We start from the raw sequence: 19,688 nt of genomic DNA, 5'->3' as shown, positions 1-19,688 counted from the left end.
TTACTTCAAGGCCATATTTTAGACTGTCTGAAGAAGGAAATTGCAGAGTCCACGTGGGAAGGCCTCTGAGTCATACAGTCCCCGTCGACTCTGTGGAGGCCGTGGGACTGGATCTGGCATGCAGAACCCCAAATCCCATGTCCTTGAAAGATGGGTTGGGGTGATATTTTAGAATGCATTCGACCCCTTTAACAGCTGCCCTTGAGTGTTCAAATATAGAAACTGGAGTTCTGTTACCATTTTCTTCAAACGAGAGGTACTGTTAAAAGAAGTGTTTCTCTCCATGTTTCCACGTACTGCACTGGCTTCCTTTCAGAAGTGGTGTCCCTCGGGGAATCCGTTCATCTCCAAAAGAGAAAAAGGACGGTAGACTTGTGGTTATCCAGGGAGTGGTTTTCCTTTGTTGTGTTTTTTAAAAATCCAGGCGAGGGGGAGACGTAATGGAAGGTCTTCGTGACAGGGAGGACATCGGCATGTTTAAATAAAAGAATTCTTACAAGACCCCAGGTTTGTCATTACCACCAAGCTTCCCCAGTCTTCCCTGACCCTAACCTGTGAGATAGATCATGAGTAGAATGTTCTACCAGATTTGTAGAAGAACGGCATTAGTGACATACATATTTGTATAATGTCTTTGGTAAATTTTTAATGCTCTTGGATTTTAGAGATTTTACAGTAAAACACAAATTTTACTGTTTATTGTTTGTACTTTTATAATAACATCTCATTTAGAATTCAGGAGAGCTGGAAATTTCCTTGGTACTATCTGATAAGAAAATGAGCATGAGCTAGATTTAAGAGGAATGCTTACTCTTCTTTTTTTAATTGTGGTAAAATAGACATAACATAAAGGTTACCATTTTAACCATCTTTAAATGTACAGTTCTGTGGCATTGAGGTCATTCACCTTGTTGTGCAGCCATCACCCTTATTCATCTCTAGAATTTCATCTTCCCAAACTGAGACTCTGCACCCATTGTATGGAATGTTCACGTTTAAAGCTCCACTGACATCTGCGATGCTCAGGCTGGTGCTCTGGACAGACTCCTTCCAAATTGCTTTTCCCTGTGAGCTAAAGATGGGGCGGTGATAATTAATGCGACTGGGCAGCTGCACACCAGCCTTTTTAGGTCAGTGCCCCATTTTACACACAAGAGAACGGACACCCAGAGCAGGACTGGACCACTTGCCCCAGACTTGTCAGCTGCAGTGGTGGAATTGAGACAGTTGTGCCTGACGCAGAAGCTGCACTAACTCCCTCAATTCAGCGATGCTTCTGCCAGCTTCTGTCATTCACAGGGTTCACCGCGCGCCACGTTTAGTCCATGTCCCAGACTCTGACAGGCAGTTTCCATTCGGGTTAAAACAGTAACCTCTCTCGAAGCTGTAGTTTCCTTCTCTATAAAATAAAGTGGACCATTGTGTGATTCTCTAAGGGCCTTTTCATTTCTATCCTGTGTTTGGTATATTTCCACAATTGATGCTTTGAACTTTTTTGTTTTTTTGAGACGGAATCTCTCTCTGTTGCCAGGCTGGAGTGCAGTGGCACAATCTCGGCTCACTGAAATCTCTGCCTCCGGGATTCAGGCAGTTCTCCTGCCCCAGCCTCCCGAGTAGCTGGGACTACAGGTGTGCACCACCATGCCCAGCTAATTTTTGTAATTTTAGTAGAGACAGGGTTTCTCCAGGTTGGCTAGGATGGTCTTGATCTCTTGACTTTGTGATCTACCTGCCTCAGCCTCCCAAAGTGCTAGGATTACAAACATGAGGACGGGATGGCGAGTTGGAATGTTTCTGATTGCGGAATGGAAAATAGGGAATAAAAGGAAAAAGAATGAAAGACAGGCACAAAGAGAGAATTAGGCCCGAGAGAACAGAACTGAAGATGCCATCAAGGAGGGGCCAAAAGGCTGCTTCATGGGGTCTGTCCAGCGAAGAGTGTCTGTTTAACATACTTCCATTTTGAATGTTTGCAAAACACATTTAAGGGAATAAACAGCAAGAGTGGGCAGTGCTGAGCTGGAGCTGATGGAATAAGTGGGCCAGCATTCAGGCTTCAGTTCAGATGTGGCCTTGTGGTATCCCTGGGCTGCATTTGAGCCCACCTAGGCCCGCTGTTTACGGAAACAGGAAAGCAGCCTGGATGGGGCAGGACTACAGGTGCAGGAGAGAAGATTAAGGCTGGCCTGGCCAGGCGTGGTGGCTCACGCCTGTAATCCCAGCACTTTGGGAGGCTGAGGCGGGTGGATCACGAGGTCAAGAGATCGAGACCATCCTGGTCAACATGGTGAAACGCTGTCTCTACTAAAAATACAAAAAATTAGCTGGGCACGGTGGCGTGTGCCTGTAATCCCATCTGCTCAGGAGGCTGAGGCAGGACAATTGCCTGAACCCAGGAGGCGGAGGTTGCGGTGAGCCGAGATCGCGCCATTGCACTCCAGCCTGTGTAACAAGAGCGAAACTCCATCTCAAAAAAAAAAAAAAAAAAAAGAAAAAGGCTGGCCTGCCCGAGCCTGGCAGTTTCACTCACTGCCTATTTAATTCTTGCAGCAGTCCCAGAGGCAAGCCTTGCTCTACCCCTCTATGGCTGAGGAGAGGGTGCAAGGCAGAGCTGGATTCACTTTGTGCTGTCTGATTGCAGAGAGGACTCTTCTTTTGTGTCTCCTGCAAATCTCTATCTTCCCTCCCCTGTCCCCCACCTCCTCATGGTCATGACCACATTCTCCAGGTTGCTTACAGAATCCATTTTAGTCCAGCATTAAGAGGACTCCAAGCTCACATGTCTGAGTGCAGGGCCTCAGACGATGGCATCAAGCAAGCTTGCTTACTCGCTCGATCTCAGCTTTGCTTTCTTCCTTGTAGTAATAAGGTGTTCTATATGGTGACAAGGGTGTCACCTTTGTCTGAGCCCCAGGCTCAGCAGAAGAGGGTTTAGACATCCTGGGGAGGACTGGGATTGACCAGGCTTGGGTCCTAGGCTTATCCCCTAAGCAGTCACTCTGGCCAGGAGGGTTCAGTACTCTCATTGCCCAGACCTGGACATGCCTTCATACCTAGAGTTCAAGGACTGGGAGGCAGAAGGATGGTCCAGAAGGACCGAGCAGGTCACACACATTCTCTGTCCCCAGTAAGTCACTCTCCAAGAACTTCTGGCAAACATTCAGCAGTTTTAGTGCAGGAACTAAATGTAGTGTGGCTGTCTCAGATTCACAGTCATTTGCAAGTCAGTGTCAAGCAGGCAAACGCACCAACCATCTGTGTCTCCTCCAATATAGCTCTTGTATTAACTCATCCTACAAAGAGATGACAATTAGAAATGAGACACTTGAGTTTCTAGTTCTAAGAAATATTTTTCAGCCTTGGCAATCAAATTGACAATTAAATTCAATTTTTAAAGTTTTTTTTTCCCCCCAGCATAAAGAATTCATGAAATCTGTATGTTAACTTTTAGCTGGGTTTCTTGGAAGTGGACTAGTGAATTTTCTTTCTTTTTTTTTTTTTTTGAGAAGGGTCTGGCTCTGTTACCCAGGCTGGAATGCAGTGGTGCGATCTTGGCTCATTGCATCTTCCACCTCCCAGATTCAAGGCATCCTTCTCCTACAGTTGTGCACCACCATGCCTGACTAATTTTTGTATTTTGGGTAGAGACAGCGTTTTACCATGTTGCCCAGGCTGGTCTTGAACTCCTGGGTTCAAGTGATCTTCCTGCCTCAGCCTCCCAGAGTGCTGAGATTACAGGTGTGAGCCACCATACCTGGCCTAGATGTGACAGCTTGTGCAATCTGCTCAAAAACCCTTTGAGAGAGGTGGCATTCTAACCTTTCAACAGGTGTGTGTGCAGTTGTAGAGACACAGCTGCATTCCCTGGCTTTTCCAACATGTTAAATAATTACAGAATGCCAAGAGAATCTCCATTATGAATTAGAATGATTTCATGTGCAATTATACTCAGATAAGTTCAAGCAAATTATTCTGTTTTACTTGTAGCAGATTCAAAGAGAGTTGGTTTTATATTTAGGACTACAGCTTTTCCTCTGAAAGATGATTTTTAAAAAATTGAAGTCATTCTGTCAGGTCTTGTGTATTTTTGCTTTTACACAAAGAAAGGGTATATGGTAGGAGAGAATAGTCTTGAATATTATAAAGAATTATGTTCCTTTGAAGGTAGATTTTGACCTGACACAGAGAGCCCTTCCCTGAACCACTATTTGGAAAGAATTTCAAACATCTAGGATAGAATGAAGCATCATTCATTAAGGGTGGCAGCTGCTTTACAAAAATTAGATAAAGCATGTCTTGATATGTATTGAAATGAGTGAATAGGTTTAGGAAGGGCTGCATTGATTAGCAGGTATTCTACCACACCAAGCTGTTTCGTAAGCTGTGTTTTCCTAAAATGCCCTTGTTAGTCTGTGCATTATGTTACCATCTTCTCACACGGGACCTGGGCCTTTCAGAGCCTCTGCTATTAGCTCTGCTCCTGTCTCCTTGCCTGGACCGATGTTTCCCAGGCTCCTACTTCCAGCCACTTGTCTTCCACTGCACTCTGGCAGGAGAGAGAATGAGGAGAGCTCAGGGACTGGTCTTAGCATAGATATCCAAACAGTTTCAGGGAGATTTTTCTTTATAATTAACGCTGAGAGGTTGACTTTTTATGCCCTGCTTAGCATGTTCTAGAGTTCCCTGAAACTCAGTATATTCCCAAACTAATTTCCTACTGAAACAAATAAAATTCCAACTACCTGTTATCTCCTTCCCAACCTCCCAATTTGTGCCAATTTTCTCAACATTTACCTATAGAATTGTCTTTGAATCTCTCCCTGCGCCCCTCTGCCTGCTACATACATGTGGGATGTGAGCAACTCTCTTCTGCAAAAAACATCTTCCCACCTACTGCCCGTCTTCCCATTGCCACACTCTCCGCCTGCCTCCGCCTGGTGGGACCTTGTGCACATTCCCAAGCCCTTCACACTCTGGCTTCTCCTTGTTTTTACCCCCTGCTGCTTCCTAACCACAAACCCTGCTCCAGCTAGGGCAGGCTCCAGTCCCGTGTTCACAAGAGACTCTCCCTCCTCCTCTTTGAGAGAGGTTACTGCTGTTGCCTTTCTTCTCTTGATGTTTTAAATCTCCTCTCCTTTGACTTGGCTTCAAGTTCCACCTTATAACTGTAGTTCTTTTCTGACTTCGAGGTCCCCATTTCCATCATTCTCTTTGCGGTACTTCAGTGGACTTGACCATAATATTAATGTTGCCTACATTTATACTTGGTTTTAGTGTTGTTTCTTGGTTTGAATCTCATTTCCTTCATTATTTTCCCAAAGACCTGTAACCCAAGAGCACGCGATTTACCCTCCTTACATCCAGTGTTACTTGAAGACTGAGCCTACGTTTAATGCTGTATTTGGTATGTTTTATTTTATAACCACTGTTGAGAGAATACCTGGACTGTGCCCAGGTTTTAAAACTTCCAGGGGTTATAATGAACATGTATGTAAGTGTCCCTTTTAATCAAATTCGTTAAAAATTGGAAAAAGGAAAAATATACAGCAGACATCACTGACCTTTCCATTTTTATGTTTTCTCAAATAGCACCAAAGCAGCAGATACTTTAAAACGTATTTTTGTTTTCACCATTGGAATGAACAATCGGTAGAAATGTATTTGTGAAATTTTAATTAGTATAATGCTAAAAAATTTTCTAAATCTACAAATGTGGTTTTTTTTTTTTGCAGTTCCTCAAAACAAAGGTGTATTTTAAGAAAAAATAATCACATTTTAGGTGATTAATGCTTTTTTCCTCCTCTTCCTCCTAATTAAAATATAAAGCAAGCTTGTTAAGTTTGGGCTAAAAGGTTTGCCTGAGGGCGAAAGTATTCCACATGGCCGACTGTGTTTTCTGGTAGGTCCTATTTACGCACTGGCTTCCCTTGCATAGTCAGCCTTTTATTCTGAAGCTTTGCTCTAGTTTACTTTTTATTTTTTAAATGTTTATCTAAAGTTTATAAAGTCATTAGGATTTCTCAATATTCTCAGACTTCATCCTTCAGTTAACATTCACGTTACCTTCTGTGTTTATCTTTGTCCTATGTCTTAAGATATTTCCACTAGGAATTCTAGCTCTGAAATATTTAAAATGTTGACTTCAGAGTTAGTGGAACTGTGCCAAGCATGCTTCTCTGAAGATAAATGGGAGCGCTCCTGACAAAGGACGAAGTCAGGGCCCATTAACTTAAACAGGATGCAGTGTGTCTCAGGGAGGCCAGGCTTGCTCATGGTTATAGAAGGAAAAGCCAGCCTTACGTTAAAACAAAAACAAGCAGATTTTAACCTTATAAGTGATGGTTCCCATGAGACACCATCTTCTTGGCGCTGTCAGCCTCCATCGCAGGAACTTCCTGCCTCAGTGCTTCCTCTCGCTCCTGAGACGGCTGCCAAGTCCTCTGGGTGCTCTTGGGGGTGTGTCCCATATGCTGAGTGGGAAGGGAAACCTAAATTTGTGCTGATCCACGTGTACTCAGCATAGCCTGTGACTGCAAAAGAATGGTAGACATTGGGAGAGGCTGAGAGCAAAAACTTGCAAAAGGGATTACTGCACACATCGCACTGCCCGTGACAAAGAGTGATGATTCAGGGTTATGGCTTCCCCTGAATTGAGAAAAAATTGGTAAAAATTGAGAGACTTTAATTTCTTGTGCTCTGTTTTAAGAAAATCTTACATCATGCTTAAAAACATTAATGCCTACATGCTTAGTAAATATTATTACGGTCTTCATTTTTGCTAGTTTGCATACAAGAGATTCTGTTCCTATCTAGACCCCAAGATGATGTTAAACTTTGAATGGATTATATATCCACTGGAATGATGACTGTGTCTGAAATTTAGTTTCAATTTGTTCAAAAGCAGCTTTTGGCTAGAACCACATTCTGTTCAAAGCAAAAGGTGCCTCCAAACTCACTGGTTCCCTGAGCTTGGAAATTGTTAACTTGCCCAAAGGGAGATACAGTTTTACCTCCCTTGTGGAGCTTACATCGTCATTGGCAGCATAGGGCATGCCGCAGCACCGTTCATAGCACCCACTTGCCTGTCCTTAGGCATCCGAGTGGATGGCTCGGGAAAGAAAATTCTGTCTGTAGACTGGAGGAGTTAGGAAAAGGGAAGACACGAGGTGGGACCAGAATGGACCCAAAGGACCCAGAGTTGTTCAGATGACGACAAGGAGGGAGAACATTCTGGGCAGAGGGTGTTTCTGAGCCAGTGAGGGGAGAGCCTGCATCACAGGAGCAGAGGGGCCACTTGGAGAGAAAAGGTTGGGATAGTTGGACGGGGTTAGATTGTGGACATGGACTTTTATCCTAAGCATAGTGGTTGCCTACAGAGTTTGATGAATGAAGTAGCATAACGAAAGCTTTCTTTTTTGTTTTGCCTTTTTCTTTTCTCAAGGAAGATGTATCTGTTGGGAAGGATGGATTGGAGTAGGGAGTGGCATGAGTGTGGCAGTTTATATAGATAGAATTGGAAGGAAAGCAAGTGTGGGAGAGAAGAGAAGTCAGGTGTGGGCGTTGATTATGCCTGGGGGATTCCCAGGTGCTGTCTTGGGAAAAAGGAGAAGCTGGGATGGAAGCTGGTAGGCTGGCAGAGTGTATGCTGTTAGCACCAGTCAGGGTGTGGCAATGGATTGGAACCAGGTAAGTAGTCAGGAACCATGACACCTGCTTCCTTCTCAACCATAAGCTGACACACACAAACCAACAGGGTAGGATGGAGCATGGGTAGTTTGAGCAGCCAAGATCCCTATGGGGCTGTCTGAGCACCACGGAGAGGGTTGTACAGGCAGCAAAAGTAAGGATTCCTGAAAGACTCCGGCTAACAGACCCTGGGTACCTGGATGGAGACGTTCATCACTGGGCAAACTGCACATTCACAGACTGAACAGAAGGCAGATCATGATCAGTTGTCCAAAAGATGCTGCCATTTGTAGCCCACCACAAAGCAACAGAGGTGGTATCAGAGAAATGATGGGTCTGGAAAACATCTCAAAGGTAGAAATGCTGGGATTTAGTGACTACGAGTGTGTAAGAGCAAAAGGGGAGAGAAAGGTGAAAAACTCATACTAGTTCCCAAGCCTATGTGATACAGGATGTGGTGATTGGTAGAAACAGAAAGATTGGGGAACGAATTTGAAGAGTCAGGTTTGGGAGATGTTACATGTGAAGGGATGGGGTGCTCGGGAAGAAGCGTCAAAAGACAGGAAAGGGATGGGGAGGCTGGAATTAAGGTGAAATACTGGGGGCGAATGAACACACTCTAGAGTCTGGCCACCCATTTATTCATTTAATGAATATTTATCACATAACTACTGTATGTCAGCCACCGTGCTAGATGCTGGCATTGGACAAGTTCTATTAATATAGGGAAATCAATTTGAAGATAAAAGATTCCAGAAAGTGGCGAGGATTGAGCTTTGAGAGATGCCCACCTATTGTGTGGGAGAAGAAAGAGGAGTGAGCAGAGGAAACAGAAGAACTGTGCCCAGGAAGAGCAGGGTAAATCTAGCTAATGTGGTCCTGGGGAAACCAGAGGAGAACATTTTCAGAATGACATGGTGTAGTCAATAGCAGACATTTATTATGCACCTTTCTCTGGCGCAGAAAATACTTTGCTCTTCACCTCATCCCTTCAAGAGTAGAGAAGCCTCCCCTGGCAGCTGAACTCACAACCTACCTGTGAGCTCTCTTTTATCCCGACTGCCATGTTCCACAGGGAACAATATTTAGCATGCCTTTGCTACTGCCCTACCTGTTGGATTTTCTGTTGTATTTGTATTTTGAATCAGAATGCTCCCTGATTTTGTCCCAGTGTGGTTTAGATATTTGTCCCCTCCAAATCTCTTGTTGAAATATGACCCCCAGCATTGGAGTTGGTGTCTGGTGGGAGGTGTTTGGGTCCTGGGGGTGGATCCCTCATGAATAGCTTGGCACCCTCCCCATGGTAGTGAGTTCTCTCTCTGTTATATTAGTTCACATGAGAGCTGGTTGCTTATAAAGAAACTGGCATCTCTCTTACTCTCCCTCCCACCATGTGACACACCTCTTCCTCCTTCTCTTTGTATGAGTGAAAGCTTCCTGAAACCTCACCAGAAGTGGAGCAAGTACTGGTCCCACGCTTGTACAGCCTGCAGAACCGTGAGCCAAATAAACCTCTGTACTTTATAAATTACTCAGTCTCAGGTATTTCTTCATAGCAACACAAAGTGGACCAATACCGCCCCCGTTGCTCTGTGTTATTTGGGTATTTCTTTGAATGTGCACGTGGGCTGCTGAGTTCCCTTTCCTAACTCAAGTCTTGTCCCTTTTGGCCTTTTCTTCTTTCTTTCTTTTTTTTTTTTTTTTGAGATTCGCTCTTGTTACCCAGGCTGGAGTGCAATGGCGCGATCTCGGCTCACCACAACCTCTGCCTCCTGGGTTCAGGCAATTCTCCTGCCTCAGCCTCCTGAGCAGCTGGGATTACAGGCGTGTGCCACCATGCCCAGCTAATTATTTGTATTTTTAGTAGGGACGGGGTTTCACCATGTTGACCAGGATGGTCTCGATCTCTTGACCTCGTGATCCACCCGCCTCAGCCTCCCAAAGTGCTGGGGTTACAGGCGTGAGCCACCGTGCCCGGCCCTCTTCTTTCTTTTTAAGCCTCCAGTGCCACACGTCTATTCTGCAGATGTTTGTGTGTTCTGACCTTGGGCTGCACCAGCTCCCATCTCACTTCCTGATCCCCGCTGCCCGGTCAGTGCCTCAGTTTGTTTTCATGTTTTGTTTTCTTGCCTACCCTTTCCACACATGCTGACTTCCTGATTCTGTTGCTTAACTAAGCCCTTGATACTGTGTCCAACAGCTTTAATCTTGCCACCTGCTCAGACCTGTAGTAGACCTGACCTCATTACTTATTCTCTGTGACCTCTCCCTGCTGGTCTTCACTTGCAGCAGGGCACTGCCTGTTGCTACCATGTTAGTATCCTTTCTTCTGAGCTATGTCTTGAGTTCCTTAGAGGGAAGAAACACACATCCTAAGACTGAATGCATTTTGAGCCCTTACGATGAACTCTGATCAGAAATATCATGGATTCCATTTTCTAGGCTGTACTTGCTTGCGCTGGTCATTTATGGGCCTGTGGTTTCAGTAGTGGGAGAACACCTCAGCTGTCGGCCTTCCTGCCTTCTCCCTCTGGCAAATCCCCTCACCTCGGCCAACTCCCAGGACTAGGAGTTGGCCAAAGTAGGGTGGTCAAGAAATCAAAGACTCGGGTTTGTAACACCGAGGGCTGAAGATGATGGACTGTGCTAAGGTACAGAGACATACAGTTCCCAAGTAATTCAGATGCTTCTCATTTTGGAACCACTGTCATAGAGGTCACTAGTCTAATACTTTGATAGAAAAAAAAATCCTGGTACTACAGTAAAAAGAGTTGCCTCACCTGCCAAAAGCAAGTGTTAGAACAGAGAAGCCTCTTACCATTCTACTAAAAGTCCCAATACTTTCACAGAATTATCTCCCTCCTTGGTTCCTCATTTGGTGTCAAACAGTGTGGTAAAGACAGGAAAAAGCAATGGAAAAGTCCCTAACACAGCACTAACGAATCTGAGTATTTGACTTAGCACGCTCTTGTTTTCTGAGCCCTTTCAAAAACATAAACGCTGGCTGTTAGCAGCAGGCCTGCTGACTCCACACGAAAGGACCAGCAACACCGCTTCCCTTTTTCCCCCGACAAGTCACTGCCTAATAAGTAAAGGAAATTGGTAATGAAAATTTGAAAGAAGAACTACTCAGTCTCACCACTTGAAGATAACCATTATTACCATGTTCATGTATTGCTTCCAAGTCCCTGTTCCATATAGAGGTTTCTTTTTAGAGATGTAATTGTGACCCTGTTTCTGTAAGCTGCTTTTTCTGAGTGTTTCCCCATGTTAACTCTTTATGAGATATAATTTTTAATGGTGTGATGTTTCCTTATGAAGTTTGTTTTTAGAATCTACCATGAGTTGTAACAGTTTTGTCAGGGCTGTCTCCACATTTGAAGTATCTGGTGAACTTTTTCTTTTCGTCATAAAATTTAACCGCCATAGATAAAAGTTCATAAAACACAGATGTCCGGCTTGATGACTTATAAAAGGAACACTTGTGATGTGACATAGACCCTCACCAGCACTTACAGCCCCCATGAAGGCCATGCTTCTCTCCAGTGATGACCCTTTTCCTTCCTGTCTGTAATCGCTGTCCTGACTTTGGTGATTCACTTCCTTGCTTGTCATCACAGGCTTACCACCCAAGGAAATATCCCGAAACAACGATGTTTCAGTTTGGTGGGTTTAAGTTTTTTGTAAATGACGTCACATAGTGTGTGTTCTGCTGTATCTGCCTTTTTTCTTTAACAGTATTTTTTTTTTAAAAGGGTTACCCAGGCTGGAGTGCAGTGGCACAAACAGTGCTAACCGCAGCCTTGACCCCCCTGGGCTCAAGTCATCCTCCCACCTGAGCTTCCTGAGTAGTTCGGACTACAGGTGCTGCCACTTTGCCCAGCTAATTTTTTTTTAATTTTTTTAGAGATGGGGTCCTGTTTGTTGCTCAGGCTGGTCTCAAACTTCTGGTCTCAAGTGATCTTCCCACCTGGACCTTCCAAAGTGCTGGAATTACAGGCATGAGCTATTGTGCCTGGCCTTAACAGTGTGACTTTAAGATTCATTGGTGGTGATGGATGCACCAAAATTACAGAAATCACCACTAAAGAACTTATCCACATAATGAGAAACCACCTGTACCTCCAAAACTACTGAAATATATGAATTTTTTTAGTGTCCACATACATATTCTACAGCACAACTATACCACAGTTTATTTATTTACTCACTGTTGATATACCTTAAGGCTGTCTCTCTGTGTAGACAAGCACACACAGTCTAGTATATATTTCTGGTATACGTAAGCACTTATTTCTGTGATGAATTTATCTGGGAGTAGAATTGCTAGGTCCCTGGGTATGTGCTAATAAATCATGTCACTTAATATTGCCAAACTCTTTCTAAACGGATTCTATCAACATAAACCCCCATCAACAGTGAATGAACATTCCTGTACACATCCTTGCCAACACTTAATATTGTTAGACTTTTGAATTTTTGTCAATCTGATGAATCTGTAGAGTATAACATGATTTTTAATTTCCATTTTCTGTTTTACTAATGAAGTTGAGTAACTGTTCTCTTGTTTTCTCTCTTTTTCTTTCTCTGTCTTTCCCTCCCCTTTTTTTCTCTAGAAAAAAAATTTGTAAAGAAAAAAAACATTTTTTGTAAAATTTGACTTTTCTCATTTGGTCAGCTGTCTTATAGATTTGTAGTCGTTATTTACATATGCTAGATCTAGGCTCTGTGGCAAATGTCTTTTCCCACGTGGTGGTTTGCCCTTTCACTTCCTTCTGGGTGTCTTCTGATGACCAGAAGTTCTTGATTTTAATGTAATACTTTCTGTCATTTTTCCCCCTTTATGGCTAGTGCTGTTTGTGTTTTACCTGGTGACACTTTTCAGTGAAAACCTTGAGTTGGTTATCATGAAGGATGTGAGTCTGTTGGAATTAAAGGTGGGATTTGTAGAGACAGGTACTGGGTGCATCCTAGTGCTGAGAACTGAAGGCTAAGAGTGGAGAGACCTCAGGCACAGTAGCTCTAGCTTTTCCAGAAGGCATTTAAAGAGGGCTGTGATCTCTGAGGATGGCTGGTTCGGGACACTTCGAGGAGACAGATCTGTCTGCGTGATGGCCAGGGCTCTCCCCTCTGCCTCATCTGCTGGGCTGTGCCTCTTGGGCCCATGCCTGTTCCTTCCTTTATTCAGTGCAGCCTCTGAGCTTGTAAAGTCCCATGGTGTGTTGTATAGAAGACAGGATTTTGAAAACATGTCGGACTCGTCATAAGAAGTAAAATTAACACTTCCTCATAACTGTGATAATGTTATCCTATATAATCCTGACGTTACTGAAGAAGGTCAGGGTTAGTCTGGTTGCCATTTTTACCTGGAAGTCTTTTACTTTATTTTTGATATTCAGTATTTATCATCCCTTAATCTTCTGTGCCTCATTCATTAACTGCCTTCAGTTTTCACTTTTCTTCTCCTCTTATGTTTTCTTTGATTTATGATTTTTAAAATTAACTGACAGCAAAATGAATGGCCATTGTGGAAAGAACTCATTCCTAGGTGTGGATATTGGAGGTTCTCTCTCCAGGTGCTGGTGGACGCCCTGTAGTGCAGTATCTCATGCTCCGTATGCTTTTTGGGGTCATAGAGCACTTTGAAAATCTGATGAAAATGGAGGAGGGAAGAGGAGATCCCTGATGTTACTGATGCTCTGCCCCAAAGACTCCTTGGACTTTAGGTTAAAAACTCCTCCAAAGTCCATGAAAGAAGGATCTTGGTGGCAGTTGCTGCTGAGGAAGATCACTGGACTGCTTACCTTCAGCATTGAGCCATGAGAGCAGCGTTCCTCTCTGACCCCACGCCCCATTTAGTCCTCATGGCAGGTGTTTTAAAATCTGTGGTCTCTGGTGTGGATTTGGGCACAGGATGCTGCTGGACCCGTTGTTTCCTCAAACCTCCCCACCAGAACTCCCTGTGCGGACCATTTCTTAATAACCTGTTAAACCAATGGGAATGAAGCCCCAGGCAAGACCGCCAGGCAAAACCTGCCTCTGGGGGCCCCTTCCCTAGGTGCAGTTGTACCGGATGGTGTCAAGCTTCGGGGCCACACAGACACTTCGCTTTAGAAAGCGAGGATGAGTGCGGTTTTTGTTACAATCTTTTATTTCCTCTCTTCTGCATGATTCTTAATAGTCCCCTACCGGATCTCCCAGCTTCCTTTTCATGCTGTCACCTCCTGCCTGCCATTGTCATCTCGCCCTTGGACACTCCAGTGGCCCTCATCTCCAGCACAGGCCGTAACCCTTTGGCTTCTGATTCACGCTATCCTAGCACATCCCCCGCCGGCCAGCTCAGTGCTTTCTTGCTGCCACGTTGGGTATGCATTGCACATCTCCCATAGAAAGTCCTTCTCACCTCCGTGTGCTTAATTCCTGTCTCCATGACACAGCCCAGGTGTGGTTCCCTCCATAAAGCATGTTCCAATGCCCTGAATTCTTTCTTAAGGGCTTCCGTTTTTCCATGGAGTTTCGTGGAGCTTGAAGGGGAAGAAGTTGGGCTGAAATCCTGCTGTTTCCCTCAGCTGTGGATTGGTGTTCTTTTCACTGAAGACTATTGTCAGAAAGCACTTTATGTTGCCCTGTGAGCTATAGTAGGTACTTACTCTGAAAAGGAGAACTGTTGGCTCCCTGGCTTCAGCTTTCTCAGATAATGTTGAATTGTTTTCCCAAGTGCTTGTATGAATTTACAAAGTAACAGCGTTCCGATTTTCCATGTCCTTGCCATCTCTCAGCATTATTTGGCTTCTTCATTTTTGTCCATTGTTTGGGTTTAAAATAATAACTCCTGGATGTAATTTGCATCGTGATATTCTAGTGAGATAATCACTTCTTTCTATGTGTGTATTAGGCATTCTTGTTTCCTCTGTGCTGTGTCTTCATTTCTTTCGCCTATTTGTCTTTTTCTTTTCTAAGCATTCTTTAGATATTCTAGATATCCCGTGTGGGATAGTAAGAGAGCATGTGTTTTCCCAGGTTCCTTCTGTGTTGTTCCACTGTCATATCTGGGGTGCTGCGTCCTTCTGCATGGGCTGAGGTAGCTCATTGTGATCTACTTGCCATGACCAGGAAGGCAGAAGGGATGGGGAAAGCTCACCATTTGCTTTAAAGCATGACCTAGGCCAGGCACAGTGGCTCACACCTGTAATCTAAGCACGTTGGGAGGCCAAGGAGGGCAGATTGCGAGGTCAAGAGATCAAGACCATCCTGGCCAACATGGTGAAATCCTGTCTCTATTTTAAAAAATAAAAAATTAGTCCCACATGGCGGTGCATACATGTAGCCCCAGCTACTCAGGAAGCTGAGGCAGGAGAATCGCTTGAACCCGGGAAGCAGAAGTTGCAGTGAACTGAGATCGCGCCACTGCACTCCAGCTTGGCAACAGAGGGAGACTCCATCTCAAAAAAAAAAAAAAGCACGACCTGGAGGTCTTGTCACTTCTGCTGATATCCAGTAGGCTGAAACTTAGGTCTCTGCACACAGCAGGTTGCAAGGGAAGCTGGGAAATGAAGCCTGTTTTCCACACAGCCCTTTGTCTAGCTAACAATTTGAAGAGAATGGATTGGAGCCCGCTGATGGATTGAAAGAATTAAAAGGGTTTAACCCTGAGAGAGACTAAATAAAATATAACTATCTTCAAATTAATTGTCTCCCAGTAAATCTTTTTCTGATAAATGTTCATATATTTTGTATAATGAAAACTTTGCTTCGGGTTTTTAATATTGCAATTTGCCAAACCTACTTTTTTTTTTAACTTTAGAAGTGTGTTTATGATTAGCAAAGAAAATTTAAAGGGAAAATAATAAGAAATGAGATGACTTCTGTATCTACTGAAATGAAATTTATGAAGTTAATTGGCCAGAAAAATGATATGTTCATTATTTTTGCAAATGTTGTGGAAGACAAAATCTTTGCTTTTGCCAAGCTCACATTCATCTTAAAGTGTACAAGTTAGATATGGTTTTAAGCTGGTGGATGTGGGAATTTTATGGGTTCATGATACGGGTTTCTCTGTCTCTGTCTCTCTCTCTCTTCATACCTTAGCTAATGGCGTACGACCTTTGGTTTCTCCAGGTATGGCGTAAGTCCTGAGAACATTATCCTCTATGGTCAGAGCATTGGGACTGTGCCCACGGTAGACCTGGCCTCGAGGTATGAGTGCGCTGCGGTCATTCTCCATTCCCCTCTGATGTCTGGTTTGCGTGTGGCTTTCCCGGATACCAGGAAAACATACTGCTTTGATGCTTTCCCCAGGTAAGTCTGTGCCTATACAAGTGGTAAGTCAGCCAGTGACCGTGTTCATATCCAATGCTCCCATTAGCTGTGTAAATATTTACTGAATGAAGCCTACGTCAGACCCTGCCCCGGGTGCCACAGGGCATGCGGAAGCAGATATGACACACACTATCCAGAGATTTTATACTCCCAGGCCTGACTCACTTGTGAAAATCTCCCAGATGATGCATAAGGACCTTAAGTGTACTGACGCCTAGGGTTAATTGATTCAGCTGTAACATACAGGATTTTTAACAGCACAGCACCCATACATCCCAAAGGAACTTACAGTTCAACACTTGCTCATTCATTCTGAGACAGGTCTTGCTGAATCATGAGCTGTATGCAACATGTGTGATGGGGCAGTTAGTGGTGTAGACACTCAAAAACTGCAGGCAAGCAAGCAGTTTTGAAATTCCTCTTACTTTTTCAGTTGGACAATGCCAGTAAGGGAAAAGGTACCATGCTCAGTCAATCTTTGTAAATTGAAGAATAAAGGCAAAGTGAGTTACTCGACAAGCCAGGCTTTGATCTCTGGTAAATAGTCACAGAAATGGCATAAATGAACAAACTCATCTGCCACCCCCTATTCTGCTCTGCCACTTTAACCAGATCTCACCCCTGTAGAGGTGCCAGCATCCACCCCAGGAAGCTAAAAACGAGAGCGTCTGCTGCACCCAGGGCTTTGCCTCCAGCCCACTGGAGGGAGCAGAACAGCTGCCAACCTAGCTGCTCCTGTTGTCTAGTTCCCAGTAATAGAAGCAAGGAGGATGTAACTACAAAAGCAATGAGCACATTGGCTTCTTGAATTCCTGTTTCAACATTTCTACTTGTTTTTTTTCTTTAAAAAATAAAATAAATAAAACCTAAGATGAGGAGAGTATTTTTAATACAAAATATTTTCCCCCACAGTCCTTGCTAAGGTGGCCTAGGATTGTTACCCTCAGGACTGGCCAGCTTATGTTGCCATTTTATAGAAAAACCCCAGCAGAAAGAAGACACAGATTTAGGGTTTTAATTGACCCATTAATTGCTTTCATTCTGCTATTGCTGGAAAAAAAACCATAAAAGATCACCGTTTGGTTACATAAACTTCTTTTATACAAACTGTCTGCTTTCACAGAAAGGAAACTTGACGCCTAGGGTTAATTGATTCAGCTGTAACATACAGGATTTTTTTTTAACACCTTGGGTGAACTTCAGTTTTGTGCAGTTTGTACCAGGACTCAATGAGATTCAACTTCATGGGAAAGTTGTACTGCAGATTTCTAGTGGTGTGGCTGGGAATGCTAAGTAGGGCTAATGTGCCTCTCCAATGTGGCCTTATTTGTGCTGAATTGGTAATGAGAGGCCAGTTTGCTGAAAGATGGATACTTAGCATGTTTGTGGAAAGCGATCCCAGGAATTACCCTGGTAACAAAACTAAGAGGTTGTTTTTTTTCCCCTGGCTCGTAAATTAGCGTATACCCTAAAAGACAGCCATGCCAACGAATTATTAATAACAAATTAGCAACTAATCTTATCCTGAGTTTATCTGGTATGGCAGGTATCGGGCTATGCATTTCATCTTCGTGTTCCCCCTTCATCTTCACAACAGTCTTAAGAAGTTTGTCAGCCACGCACGGTGGATCACTCCTGTAATCCCAGTACTTTGGGAGGCCGAGTAGGGCAGATTGCCTGAATTCAGGAATTCAAGATGACAAAACCCCGTCTCAACTAAAAATACAAAAAAAAAAAAAAAAAAAAAAAAATTAGGCGTGGTGGTGCATGCCTGTAATCCCATCTAATGGGGAGGCTGAGGCACTAGAATCGCTTGAACCAGGGAGGCAGCGAACCGATATTATGCCACTTCACTCCAGCCTAGGCGACAGAGCAAGACTCTGTCTCAAAAACTAAAAGATGTATCGTGGCTCACAGCTGTAATCCAAGCACTTTGGAGGCCAAGGCGGGCGGATCACCTGAGGTCGGGAGTTCAAGAAAAAATAAAAGATGTTCGTCCCATTACTATGCTCATTTTACAGATTAGGAAACTGAGACTTTGAGAGGTTAAGTAATTCATTGAGTTACGGTCGATGATTGGAGGGCAGGCACAGTGGCTCACACCTGTAATCCCAGTGCTTTTTGAGGCCAAGGTGGGAGGATCACTTGAGGCTATGAGTATAAGACCAACCTGGATGACCCCATAGCAAGACCTGTCACTACAGAAAAAATTTAAAAGTTAGTCAGCCGTAGGTGCACATCTATAGTCCTAGCTCCTCAGGAGGCTGGGCTGGGAAGATTCCTCGAGCCCAGGACTTTGAGGTCACAGTGAGCTTGGATTATACTACTGTACTCCAGCTTGGACAACAGAGGAAGACCCTGTCTCTTAAAATTTTTTTTAAAAAGGCTGATGATTGGAGACGACAAAAAAGACTACTTCTAATATTTAATGTCATTAATTATTCATATGATAGATTTCAAACCATTAATGGTTGCATTGACGTTCATCATAAATTGAATTTGGTAAACGTTTTCTTAATATGTCCATTGCTGCCAAATGGCAGAATCATCTGCGTTTCTTTCCTTAAAAGTGGAAACTTTCACATTTCCCTTTAGTATTAAAACAAATTTTAAAAAAAGAATAGGGATCCAGATTATTATTTCATTTATAGTTTATTTTCTTTTACCTCCTTTATACTTGGGATCAGATGATGGCATTCAGCTTCAAATACACCCTCCAGGCAGTGGAGATTCTCTTAAACTGTGCAGCACGGAACATAGGCCCAGGTCCATTCTAACTGTTGAGTAAATATCTTTTTGATTGAGTATAATTGAACTGTCTTAAAGGAAGTCATTTTAAAATTAAGTACAGAGGAAAAGTAGGTTTCCAAATAAGAGTTCCAATGTGCATAATTGAATACTGCCACAGTGCTCTGGTCTCTGCAAATTACATGGCTGATGAGGTTTTGCAGTCTTTCTGGGATGCCTTGAAGTGGTCTGTGGCTCCTCGAGTTTTTAATAAAGGCTAGATGACAGTTGTTTGTAGATCTTTGGAATGTGTAATTCATGTTAGAGCTCTTTATTATCTCCACGACCTCATTCCTGTTATTTAATAATCTCTCAGCTTCAGTTTTCTTCATGATAAAACAAGATATGTCATTCTTCTCTCATTGTGTTTCATTAAATATTAAACAAGATTTTGTGTGTTACGTGCAAAGCACCTGTCTATGGTAAATGTTTAAAAAATGTTAGCTGTTGCTTGTACCACAAAGATTCCCACAAATATTACAAATTGGTATCCTTTTGTAACTTCACCTGGGATCAAATATGGAAAGAGAAGTAAACTATAAGAGGCCCTTTGGCAGGACAGAATGGAGAAATATCCATCTCTCTTGATTCATTTGTGGATGAAATGAGTGTTGTCCCCATCGGAGAAGTCGCCTACACACCCAGCTCAACCAATGCTTAAAGTCTTTTGGATTTCTCTTTGGGATGTGTCTTTGGAGGCTGAAGCATATTCTTTTAAAGATCCTCAAATACTCATCCTTTGAGAGTAGATCTGATTTTTGTAGAGAAGTCATTTGGAATAAGATCTAGGCATTACATTAAGTTTTCAAACTAAATGTTTCTAGTTTTTAAAAGGAGGCGCTTGCTTCTATGAAATGGGATGTGTATCATTGAGTCAATTCTGAAGGTAGCTCTCA

The 19,688-nt window shown here is 43.3% G+C and overlaps 1 protein-coding gene across 1 annotated transcript in view; it reads left to right on the top strand.

Moving 5' to 3' along the window:
* Window positions 1–19,688, top strand: part of ABHD17C (abhydrolase domain containing 17C, depalmitoylase) — a 57,197-nt gene that overhangs the window by 35,096 nt on the left and 2,413 nt on the right. The window contains exon 2 of the mRNA XM_002749196.6: window positions 15,805–15,984. Within this exon, the coding sequence (XP_002749242.3) occupies window positions 15,805–15,984 (180 nt within the window). The remainder of the gene's footprint in view (window positions 1–15,804; window positions 15,985–19,688) is intronic.

The sequence above is a fragment of the Callithrix jacchus genome, chromosome 6 (genome assembly GCF_049354715.1).
Source record: "Callithrix jacchus isolate 240 chromosome 6, calJac240_pri, whole genome shotgun sequence".
NCBI lineage: Eukaryota > Metazoa > Chordata > Mammalia > Primates > Cebidae > Callithrix > Callithrix jacchus.
The sequence above is the reverse complement of the archived record's forward strand: the minus strand, read 5'-3'. Positions and strand labels throughout refer to the sequence as shown.